Source organism: Podarcis muralis, chromosome Z, assembly GCF_964188315.1.
Source record: "Podarcis muralis chromosome Z, rPodMur119.hap1.1, whole genome shotgun sequence".
Lineage (NCBI taxonomy): Eukaryota > Metazoa > Chordata > Lepidosauria > Squamata > Lacertidae > Podarcis > Podarcis muralis.
The window spans coordinates 15620613-15635151 of record NC_135673.1 but is presented as its reverse complement, the minus strand read 5'-3'; the positions used below and the strand labels follow the sequence as shown (position 1 = coordinate 15635151).

At 47.5% G+C, this 14539-nt stretch overlaps 1 protein-coding gene across 3 annotated transcripts; it reads right to left on the bottom strand.

The window, feature by feature from the left end:
* On the bottom strand, window positions 1-14292 carry QRFP (pyroglutamylated RFamide peptide). 3 transcript variants are annotated; one of them, XM_028715696.2, is made up of 2 exons: window positions 14244-14292; window positions 1-3196 (listed from the first exon to the last, which is right to left on the bottom strand). In XM_028715696.2, the coding sequence occupies exon 2, from the start codon at window positions 3194-3196 to the stop codon at window positions 2795-2797; it is 402 nt and encodes a 133-aa protein (XP_028571529.1). In that variant the 5' UTR covers window positions 14244-14292; the 3' UTR covers window positions 1-2794. The 3 variants fall into 3 exon arrangements, with proteins under 3 accessions (XP_028571529.1, XP_028571527.1, XP_028571528.1); XM_028715694.2 differs by lacking the exon at window positions 14244-14292 and adding an exon at window positions 11894-12145; XM_028715695.2 differs by lacking the exon at window positions 14244-14292 and adding an exon at window positions 11965-12145.
* Between the last annotated feature and the right edge of the window lie 247 nt (window positions 14293-14539).

Below are 14539 nucleotides of genomic sequence, written 5' to 3'. Positions count from 1 at the left end.
TTGCTTGCCCTTTTCTGAAGCTTTCCCAACCCTGCAATATCCTTTTTTGAGGCCATTCTCTGCCCTACCTAGAGATTCCAAGGACTTAACCTGGGAGTTTCTGTGTGCAAAGCAGATCCTCCACAGCTGAGCACCAGCTTTTCTCCTAGAGATCAGCAAATTGCCAGCTGTGTCCCAACGTTTGGATGCTGGACATGGAGGCAAGCACAGATCTGGATAGAGACAGAGGCTATGGACTAGGCCAAGTTCCAGCCTGACATTCCTCCTATCTCAAGTTCAAGACCCACAGAGGGCTGAAGTCCTGAGAGCACCTGTCTTTTTGCTGCTCTGGAAATGGTTGGCTGAATGACACCTGTTGCTTCTTCAGCCAGGTTGCAAAGGAAGATGACCAGAGGCTGGGTGCAGGGGATGCCTCACAAACCCTGCTTTTAATCTCATCCCACGGGAGAGCTCTGTTTCAGAAAACAACCCCAATGTATGCTTTGATTGAACAGCAAAGCTGCTGGGAGCTTTTAATTGATGTTTCCATGGAGACAGCCCTCTTACTTTATAACCCACCCCGCAACACTCTTTAAGCACTCAGATCCTTAATAAATATCCAGCCTGACAATTTTCCATCCAGCTGCAATGAAAGAGTTTCCAAACTGCACCGGGCTCAGGGAAAGTCATGCTAACTGGTGGGCTCCAGATTTCATCTTCAGATTATTCTTCTGAGGTGAAGCAATGCTCAGTTGTGGCTCTGCAGGACTTGGGGTGGGGGTGGGGATTCTGTTCCCTCCTTTAAACCAGAGGGAGGAACAAGCAAATATTTATTTCAGTCATTTCAGTCTGCAGTCGGTAACTGGCCCACAGATTTTGATTATGCCATTTCCACGCCTCGATTACCAAGTAGCTGTGATTCCTGCATCGCAGGGGGTGGGACTAGATGACCCTTTGGGGACCCAGCTCTATGGTTCTATGATTTTCAAGTCTCCTGAGATTCAAGAAGGAGGTGGAGCCATATTGAGAAAGGGGCAGAGGCAGCAGTGGTTCTGTATACCAATTGCTAGAAAGCACAGGAGAGTGCTCTTGTGTGAGGTCTTGCTCACAGGCTTCCAGGTACCCAATATGGGAAGCTCACAAGCAGCATGCAAGCACAATAGCACACTCCCCCCTCTGTGGCTTCCAGAAACTGGTATTCAGATACATTATTGTCTTTGTTGCAGCAGAGTGTTACCATTTTGGCCAGTAGCTTTGCCCTCCATAAACATGTCTGACCCCCTTTTAAAACTGTCCTGCATTCCCTGCTGCATCAGGCTGAATGAGGCCCATCCAGTCTGTCCTTCTCTTCTCTCAGTGGCTAAAAAGATGTTCATTATGGGATTCTCCCAAGCAGAACTTGAGCACAAGAGCAACTCTCCCCAGTTGTGGTTCCCAGCCATTGGCATTCATAGGTATATTGCCTCTGACGTGGAAGGAGAACATAGCTATCATGACTGGTAGCTAGGAAATGGGCAAGAAATTCAGCTCACTTAAAGGCAAACCTACATAATATGCACTTTCAGAAACAATGCAGAAACTGCACTGCAGCCCTTCTCCAAATTTAGTGATGCAGTTCTTGCCAATCACTGCCCTTTTCTGGAGTAACGTGAGTAAAGATGCACACATCCACAAAAACAGCATACAAATACGTGTTGTTTTAGGGGAAATTGTTTTGTGAAGCAATGCCTGTTAGTGGAAAAATATTTCAAACGTATCAATTAGGAGAATCTGCATAAAAATGCTAATGACTTTTCATGAGAACTTAAAGGAATAGCGGTCTTCCACAGGCTGTGGAAATGTGGAGAGCTGGCTGGAGAAATTAAAAATGGAGAAAAACTTCAATTCACAGTTCTACCCATCTCCAGCAAGGGGTGATCTCTCTCCCCAAACCCAGAAAGCAAACCCCCTCCGCCTCATTCTTCCACAAGGATACTGTGTCAGAAATAAAAGAGAGTGGTCATGGCCCTTAAGGGCTCCCTGTCTGGCCCTCAGAACTCTATGAAGGCTACACCAACTCCACACTTACTCTTACCAGGCCACACCCCTAACTCCCCCCCCCCCATTATTTTGCATGGTTAGAATATGTATCCTTGAACTCCAATAATGCCTCTTGCTGGATGCAGTATAAAGGTAGGTGTGGGTGGGTGTAAACTAAGCTATGGTACAAAGGTGAAATTTTCATTTGTTTCTTCACCCACATTTGCTTTGGACCCCGCCCACCACTGGCCCATGACTCCCAGAAGGGAATGTGGCCCTTGAGCTGAAAACCGTCCCCCACTCTTTCTCTCAAGCATCTGCTCAGTTCTTAAAAGCACCGGCCAGGTCTTCTTGAGTTTCAGAGGTGCCCTCCATGAATGAAGACTGTGATCTATGCTCCCAATGTTCCTTTACGGTCAGGCATTGCAGGGGGGAAATTGTAGCGTTCTTTTTTTTGGGGGGGGGGAACCAATGCAAGGGGATCTCTTCTGCCCTGTTCTCCCTTCCTGCAAAACATGCAGAAGTGGCCTTGAGACTGAGCTGCCGAATCAGAACAGCTGAAGTCAGTGGAGAGGAGGAGACTGTTGCGGAATCAACCCCTTCTTGACCCCCTCCTGCGAAAAACAAGATTTTGCAGAATAGGGAACAGGAAAATGAGAAATGCATGTGTTGTATGAGGCAACAGATGGATGAAAACAGGGGTGAGGGCACTGCTGGTCATTCCAAGAGTGTTGAAGATGTAGCACAGGACAGATAAGGAAGGACTTCCACAGCTGAAGTGGGTGGACAGTGGACTTCAGAAAAGAGCTGCTGTCCGCCGCCGCCGCCCAAAGCGGAAGCTGAAGCCTCCCTTCTTCCGGCTGTAGCCGTTCAGCTCCTCAGCAAGGTTCCCCAAAGTGCCAGCCCTCTTCTCACCTGCCTCCTCCGGCAGGTAGTTGGTGGCTTCATTCTCATCTTCTGGATCTCCTCCTCTCTCCCTCCCGAAGCGGAGGCGGATGCCAGCTCGCTCCTTCTCGAAGCCCTGTAGTTCCCTGGCAATGCTGAGGAGGGACTTGAAGTCTCCAGGCGAACACTTCCACTTGGCAGCTCCAGGGACCCAGAGGCTGGCCTTCTGGCCCAATGCCTGCCCCTCATCCAGGGGGAAACAGACACAGAAGCTCAGCAGGGAGAAGCAGGAGAAGAGGCAGGAGGCCTTCATCTGGGGAGAAAGAGTGAAAGACATGTCACTGGATTTAGGCATCCCTAGACAAGTCCTCAACCCACCACACAAACACACACCACAAACACCTCTGTACTTTATAATGAATAAGGGAAGAGCTAGTGGCTGCATTCAAAACCATGATACTACTTTAAACTATCATGGCTTCTTCCAAGGAATTCTCGGAAGCTGGAGTTTGTTAAGGGTGCTGAGTGGTGGTAGGAGACCCACTATTCCCTTCACAGTTCCCAGAATTCCCTGGGAAGAGAGATTGACTGTCAAATCACTCTAATTATTCTCTGAATGTTTTAAATAAATATTTTTAACACCCCCCCCAATTTCATTGTTTTATTCACATTTTAAACTGCTTAAAAGTATATAAGGATACTGAGAGCCATTAGTTCAACAATCAATAACTCTTTTCAGGGAACTCTGGGAATTATAGCTCCAGGAACGGGAATAAAGATCTCCTAACAACTCTCAAGAATTCTCCTATCCTGTGGTTTCCAGCAGCTAGTATTCAGAGGTTTGGTGTTTCCAACAATGGAGGTAGAATATTCATTCTGGATCAGGCCAAGGGCCCATCCTGTTCTCATAGTGGCCAACATAGTCTCCAACTGCCCTAAAAATGCTGGAACTGTCACAAAAATCCTTGCGCCATCATGGCTTCTCACTATGTTAAGCAGAGTCCTGAATTCCCCTGGCCAGTGGGGAAAGGCAGTGGGGAAGGGGAGCAAGGGGGGGAGGCAGCCTGACCTCTCACGGTGGTGCAATGGGAGCTGTGGGGAGAGGCGAGCAGCACTGGCCTTCATCCTACTTTTCCTCCCTCCCTCCTCTGATGGTTAAGCCTGTCAGGAGCTAGAGTCAGGTGAAGGTCAGCAATAAACAAACACTGGTGTCGGCGAAGTTAACTCTTTATTCAAAGAAACCCAAATAGTGCAGCTGTAGTGATCCCAGCAACTCTTCCCAGTAGGTCTTCCCACAGCTGCCCGAGTCTCTTCCTCTCTAGGGTCTTTTCCCCAAGCATTCTGAGACTGTGTCTGAACACAACCAATCTGTTCTTTTCATTTCTCTATGTGTTCTGGGAGACCAGGCAGGAGGGGAACTGGTCACAGCAGGAGGAGGAGACTCCCTGGAGTCTTCAGCAAGCCACCCCATCTTGTCTCCTGGCCCCCCTTCTCTCCAGCCTTTGAATTAGGGCTGCTCTCTGCCACACATTAATATTATTGCTGCTGTTGTTACAACTTCATGTGCTGCACCACTGAACGACTGCCTTACTCTACTACAAAATCCAAGAGGAAGTCTGGGCTCTTATTTTTTTTTTTACTGCTTAGAAGTTTTTCTCTTTTGCTTCTGAGTGAAGCAGCAGGCATTTTTCCCCTTTCATTCTTTTATTAGTATATCTTGATTAAAATTTGGCCTGGCTAGTTAAAATTGCCCCATGGCTTGATCTGGCTTGTGACCTCTTCCACTCCCCAGATTGCCAACTCTGTCGCTCCATTAGCACCATGTGGATTCAACAGGAGCCTTGTAAAACAAGAATGCAGGAAAACAAATTAATCAAGAGATCTGGACAGCTTCCTTTGGCAAACTGAGGCTGAAAGAGAGTCAATTCCGGTCGCAATTATTCGGATGGTTTTGAGGGGTTGGCATGGAGCCCCCTTTGAGCAAAGGCTCACCGCTGAAATGTGGGCTTTTGGAATACACAGTCATCCCCCCTTTTCCTTTCCTGCTGTGAAATGAATTCTTCCTTTTTGCACTGCAAAATTGTGCGCCCTACTTCTCTCGCAGAGTTCATTCTTGTCTCGTAGGGTGAGATACAGAATAGTCTAAAACATTTATTGAATTTTCGTGTAAAGCTTTGCAAACCCTTGACACACCACAGGTATCTTCTTCTTTCTCAGACATAGATTTTTATGTTTCAACAGCAACTATATTATAATAAAATTACAGCAGTTGATAAAATAACAAGGGTGATGATAGATTTTTTTTTTAAAGCACAATACAGTGAATGAATGATGGCTTAGCTTAGGGTGGAGAGGTCTTTTTCAGCACTAAGGGGTCACACCCCCTTATTGGAAACCTTCTGTGGGCTACATGCCAGTACTAGGTGGGTTGACGGAGAAAGTGGGTAAAATAACAGAAGTGAGATTTCCCCCCATGCTCAATTTCAAGGGGGGAAAGTATTCATTAACAGGTGTAGCTTGAATTGAGCAGTGTTTGCAAAGAAAGATTCATGCGGCAATCAGAGTTTCCATTCGGCATGGAATTTACCACTGAATAGAAGTCCTTGCAGGAAAGTTTGGCTCCACTTGGAGGCCTTAATGGGAACTCCTGAGTGATGCTGTTTCCAGTAGTGCATCATTTGGTCCCAGATTTGATGCCAAATGCAAACCCCACTTTAAGAGGGCTCATCCATACTGCCAATTAATCTGGATACAAAACTTCATGTAGCTCCATTAATTCTCTGTTGTCATGGAATCAAAGAATTGCAGAGTTGGAAGGGTAACCCAAGGGTCATCTAGTCCAGTGTTTCCCAACCTTGGGCCTCCAGCTGTTTTTGAACTACAATTCCCATCATCCCTGACCACTGGTCTTGCTAGCTAGGGATGATGGGAGTTGTAGTCCAAAAACAGCTGGAGGCCCAAGGTTGGGAAACACTGATTCTAGTCCAACCCCCCTGCAAGGTAGGAATCACAGCTAACAAATCTCTGACAGGTGGCCAACCAGGTTCTGCTTAAAAATCTCCAAGGAAGGAGAGTCTGCCACCTTTTGAGGGAGTCCATTCCACTGTTGCACAGCTATCACTATCAGAAAGTTCTTCCTAATGTTTAGTTGGAATCTTTTTTCTTGTCTTTTGAAACCATAGGTTCAGGTCCTACCCTCCAGTGCAGGAGAAAACAAGCTTTCTCCATCTTCCATGTGACAGCCCTTGAGATATCTGAAAATGGCTACCATATCTTCTCTCAGTCTCCTCTTTCCTAAGCTAAACATATCCAGCTCCTTCAACCATTCCTCATAAGGCTTGGTTTCCAGACCCTTGGTTCCAGACCCTCCTCTGCACACATTCTAGCTTGTTCATATCCATCTTAAACTGTGGGACAAAGTACTCCAGATGCGGTCTGACCAAGGCAGAATAGAGTGGTGCTATCTCTTCCCTTGAACTGGTCACTAGACTTCCATTGATGGCAGCCTAGATTAGCACTCACCATTTTGGCTCCAGTATCACACTCATGCTAAGTTTGTGGTCTACTATCACCCCTAGATCCTTCTCACATGTACTGATGTCCACATGGTGCTCTCCTGCAAGTCACTGCCTTCCTATATGTTCCCCTCCCTTGATCCAGATTTTTTTACCCCCCATACCAAGGATACTCTGAAAAAGAAATTAGTACAGTGGTGCCTCGCAAGACAAAATTAATTCGTTCCGCAAGTCTCTTCGTCTTGCGAGTTTTTCGTCTTGCGATGCACGGTTTCCCATAGGAATGCATTGAAAATCAATTAATGCGTTCCTATGGAAACCGCCTTCAGACCAGGTCCGGGGACAGTCTGTCCCCCGACCTCTTCTGAAGGCTGGGGGGGAGGAACAAGGGCTTTTCTTCCCACCCCCAGCATTTTAAAATCGCCCCGGGACAGCGGAGGGCTTCTCCGCTGTCCGGGGCGATTTAAAAGCCCCTGGGAAGGCAGGCAGGGGGGACAAAGACTTTTGCCCCCCGCCAGCCTTCAGAAGAGGTCCAGGACCTCTTCTGAAGGCGGGCGGGGGGCAAAAGTCTTTGCTCCCCCCCCGCCTGCCTTCAAAAGCCTTCCGGGACAGCGGAGAAACGCGTTGCGTTTCTCCGCTCTCCCGGGAAGGCAGGCAGGGGGGAACAAAGACTTTTGCCCCCCGCCGGCCTTCAGAAGGTGTTCCCGCTCCGCCGCCCGGCTTCGGAGCATCCTTCCGAAGCCGGGCGGTGGCGGGAGGTGTTCCCGCCCCGCCGCCCGGCTTCGGAGGAGCCTTCCGAAGCCGGGCGGCGGCGGGAGGTGTTCCCGCCCCGCCGCCCGGCTTCGGAGGAGGTCCGAGGACAGTGGGGAAGACGCGCTGCGCTTCCCCGCTGTCCCAGAGATTTCCCTATGGGCTTTCGTCTTGCGAAGGAAGCCCATAGGGAAATTCGTTTTGCGAAGCGCCTCCAAAACGGAAAACCCTTTCGTCTAGCGGGTTTTCCGTCTTGCGAGGCGTTCGTCTTGCGGGGCACCACTGTATGAGAAAAGGACAGGAAGGTGTGAGAAGGCAGCAATTTGGAGAAGAATGTAATATAGGCAACAGATGATTAATGGAGGTACAGAAAGCTTCTTAGCTATATTAAATGAAAGTATGGAAGAGCCCTTAACACTCATGCCCCAAGCCTGACATTCTTGGTTCAAATAATAAAAGGCATTAAAAATGGATATATTTTTATGTGTATATTGAGATGAAATGTGGATTTCAAGGTAAATAAAATTATGTGATAAAATTATGTGGGTTGCTATCCAGCTAAGTTCTACCCAGAGCAGACCTATTGAACTTGATGGACCTAAGTTAGCCACTGCAATAAATTTCCATAAATTTATTCTGAGTAGGACTAGCATTGCATACAACCCCAAATAATTAAGTACAGATTTTCATGTGGATTTTTAAATACAGATTCTCAGATTAATGCAGAAACAAAACCGGTATATGAACCCAAGTAAAATTAGCACAGACTGGAGATAGATTTATTTTATTTGGAGAGCAAGTGTGGTGTAGTTGTTGCATTAGGGCCTAAGAGACCAGGGTTCAAATCCCCCACTGAGCCATGAAGCTCATTAGCTCAGTCACTGCCTCTCAGTCTAACCTACAACACAGGGTTTCTGTAAGGATAAACTGGGGAGAGGGAGAGCCATGTATGCCACCTTGAGCTCCTTGGAGAAAAGATGGAATATGAATACAAAATAAATTAATTAATTTCCCCATTGCTTCAAGTTGCACCCCCTGAAATCTTCTCTTCTAGATAACTGTTAAAAATGCAGCAACTCTGCCTTCCTTTGCATCTGGCTGCTCAAGTCATGAAAGGGCAGCAGATTTTAAGTCCTTTAATTTATCATAATTGTCATGTTTACTCCCCAGGGAGAAGCGCTTGTGGGATTCTCTGCTTCAGGTGCCAGAATAATTCAGCCAGCCTTTAGTTAACTCCATGTACCTTGACTTGGCACGAGGGAGGAGACTCGTCGTTTCCTGCTCTGCCTCAGCCAACAAAATGTGTTTAATTCTGTTCCTTGTAGAAATCCGAGGCACTTTTCTCCCAAATGACACACTTGTTTTTAGCATGCCATTTCCTCTAATCTGCACATTTTTGCAAGTGAATTTCCACTAACACAATACATTTTGTGCCTGCCATTTCAAGAAGATAAGGTGACCCTTGGTTCTGGATAAGACCTCGTCCAGCATCCTGTTCTCACGGTGGTCAGACAGATGCTTCAGGACAGGTACACTAGAGCACTCTCTCCTCCTGTGGTTTCCAGCAGCTGGTATTCAGGGGCATTACTCTTTTCAATTTTTTATTGATTTGCTAAGAAAAAAAGTTCAACCATAAGAAAAAGAAAATAACCTTTCTTGAAAAGATATCTCATAAAACTAAAAGTATCTAAAGGGCAGAGCTTGAATGACTGTTTTTCAATATGCGACATGATTTTATTCCCTATACAAATGCTGAGGCGCATGGTCAATCAGTGCCTTCTGTACATGCAAATATCTGGCTCATTTAAGGCTATATAGAACAATAATGATGGAACTCACAAGTGGATGATACGTTTATTTTTTAGAAATCTTTCTTATTTGTAAAAGAAATCTTTGGATGGGTTTATACTTTATTAACCCTTTGGAGCCACTCTGTGTCTTGGTGCACAGCGGCTCCACCACTTTATAGTTTAAAAACTGAAAAGCCTCTGAGCGTAGAGGCAGAGCATAGCCATCACAGCTAGTAACAGTTGATAGCCGCATTGTCCATGAATTTGCAATATATTTCCAGTGCAAATCAACCTAAATTTCCCCACTGAAAACTTCCTAGAAAAACAGTCCGTTGTGTTGGAACCTGCCTCATGAAGCCAGGCTACTCCAAGAGGCTGCCATCCAAGTCATCAGAATTCCAGAGGCAAATACATCTGTAAATGCCTTGGAGAGAGTGAACCTGCCAAATACATCCTCCACATCTTTCAATGTCTGCTTCTGCATGAAAAGGAGTTGCGTGATACTGTTCAGGGATGCAATAGCTTGGTAAATGACATCACTGAAATAAAAAATTTAAAGCAAGGGCATTTGTAACTTGATGCACTCTCAGTTATGTAATGTACTACTGTAATGTGCTTCTTGTGATATCATAAGATTGGGAAGAGGAGAGCACTGCTGTGATATTTTAGTTGATCTAAGACAGCAAAAACATCAGAAAAGCCCTGTTGCATCAGGCCGCTGGCCCATGTAGTCCAGCACCCTGTTCTTGCAGTAGCACACCAGATGTCCCAATGGGAAGCTCACAAGCAACATCAGAGCACAAAAGCAACTCACTCATCACTTGTGATTCCCAGGAACTGGTATTCAGTGGCTGGCTGCCTCTGACAGTGGAAGTAGACCATTAGAAGAGCCTTTCTAGATCAGGTCCCTCCAGTCCAGCATCCTGTCCTCACAATGTCCAGCCAGATGCCTGTGGAAAGCCCACAAACAGGACCCAAGAACAAGAGCCCTCTCCCCTCCTGCTGCTTCCAGCAACTGTTTCCAGAAGCATAGGGAGACAGAGCATAACCATCATGATAGTAGCAATCAACAGCCCTCTGCTTCATGAATTTGCCTAATCCTCTCTTAAAGTCAACTAAGCCATACCCGCCAACATTTATCCAATGAAAATAGGGATGTCCTAAGTAAAAGGAGGACATTCTGGGATCAGATCAGAAACCGGGACAGCTTTTGTAAATCCAAGACTATCCCTGGAAATTAGGGGCACTTGGAGGGTCTTGTCTCCCCATTCTGAAGGAGGAGCCAGAGTGGTCCAGCTTTAGTGGGGAGGCTGTTGTCAAGGCAACCATGGCTCACCCAGCCCAGCCTATGTGACATCACTCACTGCTGGCTTCTAGGGACCAACTGCAACTGATCAGCAGTTGGCAGTGAGGAGCAGGAGTGAAAGAGTTGGCAGTGAGTTTGAAGCCCTGGCCCCAAGGCAATGACCAGGTCCATTGCTGCGGCCCTCCTCTGCTTTATTCGGACTTCCCTGACGTGGGCTAAGTGGAGGGAGCTTGATGGCTGAGAAATGTTTTGAACCCAGGGCTCCAGTTTCTCAACTTCTCCTTGTTCTCTCCTAGCTTCAAGAGGCTGCAAAAGCTGCTGGGCAACTGCTGCAAGAGGAACAAGGTCCACCTCTTTGTCCCCAAGGAAGATCCAGCCCTTGTGAGTGGCCAGGGGATGGAAACAGGCGAGTCTGGGGGGCCAGATGAGCAATTGTTTGGTTGCTGAGAGGGAGATGATTTAAGGCCTGTAAAACTCTGACGGTAATGGAGTCCAGAGGAGACTGACCTCTGCTTCAAGGAGACTTGGAGGAAGGCAGAGGTGGTTAGTTTGTATTTTACTTTATTTCTGACATTTCCCCCTTTGTTTCACCTGCAGAGTTGCCAGCCCAGGGCCCACCGTTGGAGCTCCACTCTTTGAGGAGGTTCACAGTGGAGCCCTTGGGAAGATGATCTTCATGTGGCCAGGTGAACTTGGGAAGGGTACCTCAGCCTCCACCATCTTTGGCATTTAAAGCCAAGCTCTGGGAGGCAGTGGGGGAGGCAGTCCTTGGATAGGACATGCCAACATGCCCCTCAAGGGCACCCTGGGGGCCAGAGATACAGCCTCTGGTGCCCACAGGTTCACCTCTCGCCCCCACCAAAATCAGGCTTGAAAGAAGCATCTTTTGGTAGCCAACAGAATAGGGGCAGTTTGGGCTTGGGAGGGTGGGGTATGGCAGCTCCAGGGGTTTCCCATCCCTTAAATGGTCGTTCTCTTCTTTCCCTTTCCCTTCCACCCAGACGGAGTCCTCATCAAGGCTCTGAGCCTGGGCTTGGCTGGGGAGGGCGGGGTATAAATAAAAATTATTATTATTATTATTATTATTATTATTATCATCATCATCATCATCATCATCATCATCATCATCAAAGACCTTGAGACAGGGGAGAGGGAGATCTTGCCAAGTTAAGTCTGGCCACAAAGAGTGACAACCATGGGCATAGCCAGGATTTTGGTTAGGGGGGCCTTTCATTTTGGGGGCAGGACCTCAGTTTGCTATGTATTTTTATTGGTTTTTATTGATGGGGGGTAGTTTCTCCCCCTGACCCCCCCCCCCCGGCTATGCCTATGGTGACAAGAGACTTCCCAGGCAAGTTCAGATACATGAATAAGATGGGAGAAAGCTCTTCTCTTTCGGCTCACACCAGGGACCTCTCCCTGCAAATGGCACATGGTTGCTATTTGACATCACAATGAATTTATTTTGTACACATAGGGGTGCCTCCCCACCATGCCAGGATCCTGAGACCCACAGGCATATCTGGCAGGACGGCCCCAAACAAAGGGTCCTGGACCAAAGTATTTTCTGAGATCTTTTTGATAACTGGGCCAACAATTCACCCTTCCCCTTGTCTGGCTCTTTTGAATTTGTATGTTTGGATCGAGACCTTAATAACAAGGAACTGATTTTGTATCTGTTGACACTGGCTGGGACCACAACTGCCAAATTTTGGAAGACCTCAGCAGGGCAGATTCCTCGCTCCTTCCCAGAGATGAGACTGTCAAGGCCTTTCTTCTGTGGAGATTGGCAACTGGTGTCCCTGGGACCCAACTGCCCTCCTGAGACAAATCAGCTTGTCTGAGCCACAAACATGTCTTGAGGAAATGGATTTCTCGGATTCTCCCTCCTCCCTCCTCCCTCCTCCCACCTCCCTCCTCCTCCAAAGCCCAACTGCCTTTAACTGTCACACACACACTGTCCTAACTGTCACCTGCCTGTCACACTCCATCCTCAGCCAATCAGCATGCAGCACACCCCAAGGTTCCATCCTCCTCTCACGGCCCACCCACTGCTCTCACTTTACCTTATATCCCACACACAACATTTTACCACATGTCCCTTAATATACAAACCTACACAAGTCAGTTAACAATGACAAACGCCCACACCCCTGAACGATTTCGGTCTGGCACCTCCTCTTTCCTTGGAGGTTTTTAAGCCGAGGATGGATAGCAATCTGTCGGGGATTCTTCCGGTGGGATTCCTGCATCGCGGGGGGTGAACTAGATGGCCTTTGGGGGTCCCTTTCAGGTCTATAATTCTGTGAACATGGATGCATAGAGAAATATGCAGAAGGGGGTGAGCCGGAGGAAGTGGGGGAAGCTGAGAAGCCCCCTTGCAAGGGTTTGGGAGATGGCAGAAAGCAAGGAGGGTGGAAGGAAGGTAAACCAGGCAAGGGGAATCCTCTCTGGATTACAGGAGAACCATGCAGGGAACAGCTCAGTCCAAGAATTGCCTGGCTCTGTGCAGGTCTGGAGCCATTGTGAGCCTTTGTGAGTTGACTTCCCTGAACATCCTCTGTTTAGCGGTCACAAAGAACGGCATTGCCCAGACCTAGAGACTCCGTGGCTTATTGAGTCTGGGGTGGGGGACCTCAGGGACCCAAATGCACCCCTTGGGCTTCTCTGTCTGGTCCCCAATTCTCCCATTCACTGGGAGTTGCTGTCCTTGACTCAGACAATGCCTCTTGCTGGCCTGCGTGGAGGATCGAGAGTATGCAGGGGGTATGCAGAACCTAGTCGGCTGCACAGAGGTGACATTTTACATCCATTGTCCCACCCACTTTGCCTCTGGCTCTACCCATTGCTAGCATGTGGCTCCCAGAAGGTTTTGCAGACAGGAAAGTGGCCCTCAGCTGCAAAATGTCCCCCACATCCCTGTCCCATGACATCCTTTCCCATCCCTTTCTCAGAGTCACCTCACACCACTCCTGATTTTTCAGCATCTCATTGCTGGTGAGGAATCTTCAGAGGCCACTCTGCAAGCAAGGACAACCTTATTATACCCTACCCATCTAACTGGGTTGCCCCAGCTACTCTGAGTGGCTTCCAACATATAAAAAAATTCAATAAAACATTAAAAACCTCCCTATACAGGGCTGCCTTGAGATGGCTCAGGGGTAAGATAACTCCATACCCTCCAACGTTTCTCCAATGAAAATAGGGATGCCCTAAGGAAAAAGGGGACATTCCAGGATCAAATAAGAAACTGGGAGGGCTTCTGTAAATCTGGGACTGTCCCTGGAAAATAGGGACACTTGGAGGGTCTACTGGCCACCACTGCCTCCTGTGGGAGGGAGTTCCATAGTTTGTGCTTCAGGAAGAAGTCCCTCTTTTTATCTGCCCTGAATCTTCCAACATTCAGCTTAATTGGATGTTCATGAGTTCTAGTGTTACAAGAGAGTGATCAAAACTTTTCTCTATCTACTTTTTCAGTGCAATGCAAAATTTTATAAACTACCATAATGTTGCCTCTTACTAGCCTCCAAAGAAGCATTGAGAATTCAAGGCCAATCTCCCTGCCCTAGTAGTCTAGAAATGGCTGAAGTTAGGGAAATAGGAGTTTAGATTTGTTTACCTTTAGAAAACTAGTTTCAAGAGCTGACCTCATCTATGCCACCCTTTGCGAGACAGAACACCCACTCGGGGGAAAATATTCCTTGACAAATGAATGAATGAATGAATGAATCAATAAAAAAAAACGCATAAGCTTTCTTCTGAACACAGTAGCAGACTTTGGGCTCTCAAATTTCAGTGGCACCCTGTGTGACACTAAAATTCAACACACACACACACACACACACACACACACACACACACACACACCACCTCTCATACTCCCTTCTACGGCACTGTTGTGGCACCCCCTGCAGTGTGCTGCCCAGTGCAGCCGAACCAGCCTTGCTACCCTAAAACCACCTCCGCTGAACATGGCAACAGGTTTCCTTGAGTACTTACTTTTCTGCTTCTGCTAGATTGACTGCTCCGTCCAGGTGGGAAAGTAGGATGTGCATGAGGTGCCCGTGTCTCCCTTTCTTTAAATAAGACCCCTCATTAAACAGACACCCTCCCCTCCCCTCTGATAAGATTATTGCTCTGCATTCCAGAGCCTAGGATTCCATTGTGAAGCCTGAAGTCGGGGGGGGGGGGGCATGGATCTGACTGGGCTTTGAGGGCAAAAGAGTCTTTTTGATTAGCTGTTCACGCTCCCCCTTTAAAAAGTGCATTTAATTCAATTGTTATTTTTCTTTATA

Bases quoted from the DNA above. Each gene is read 5' to 3' on its own strand.
- QRFP (XM_028715696.2), bottom strand. From the start codon at position 3,196: ATGAAGGCCTCCTGCCTCTTCTCCTGCTTCTCCCTGCTGAGCTTCTGT.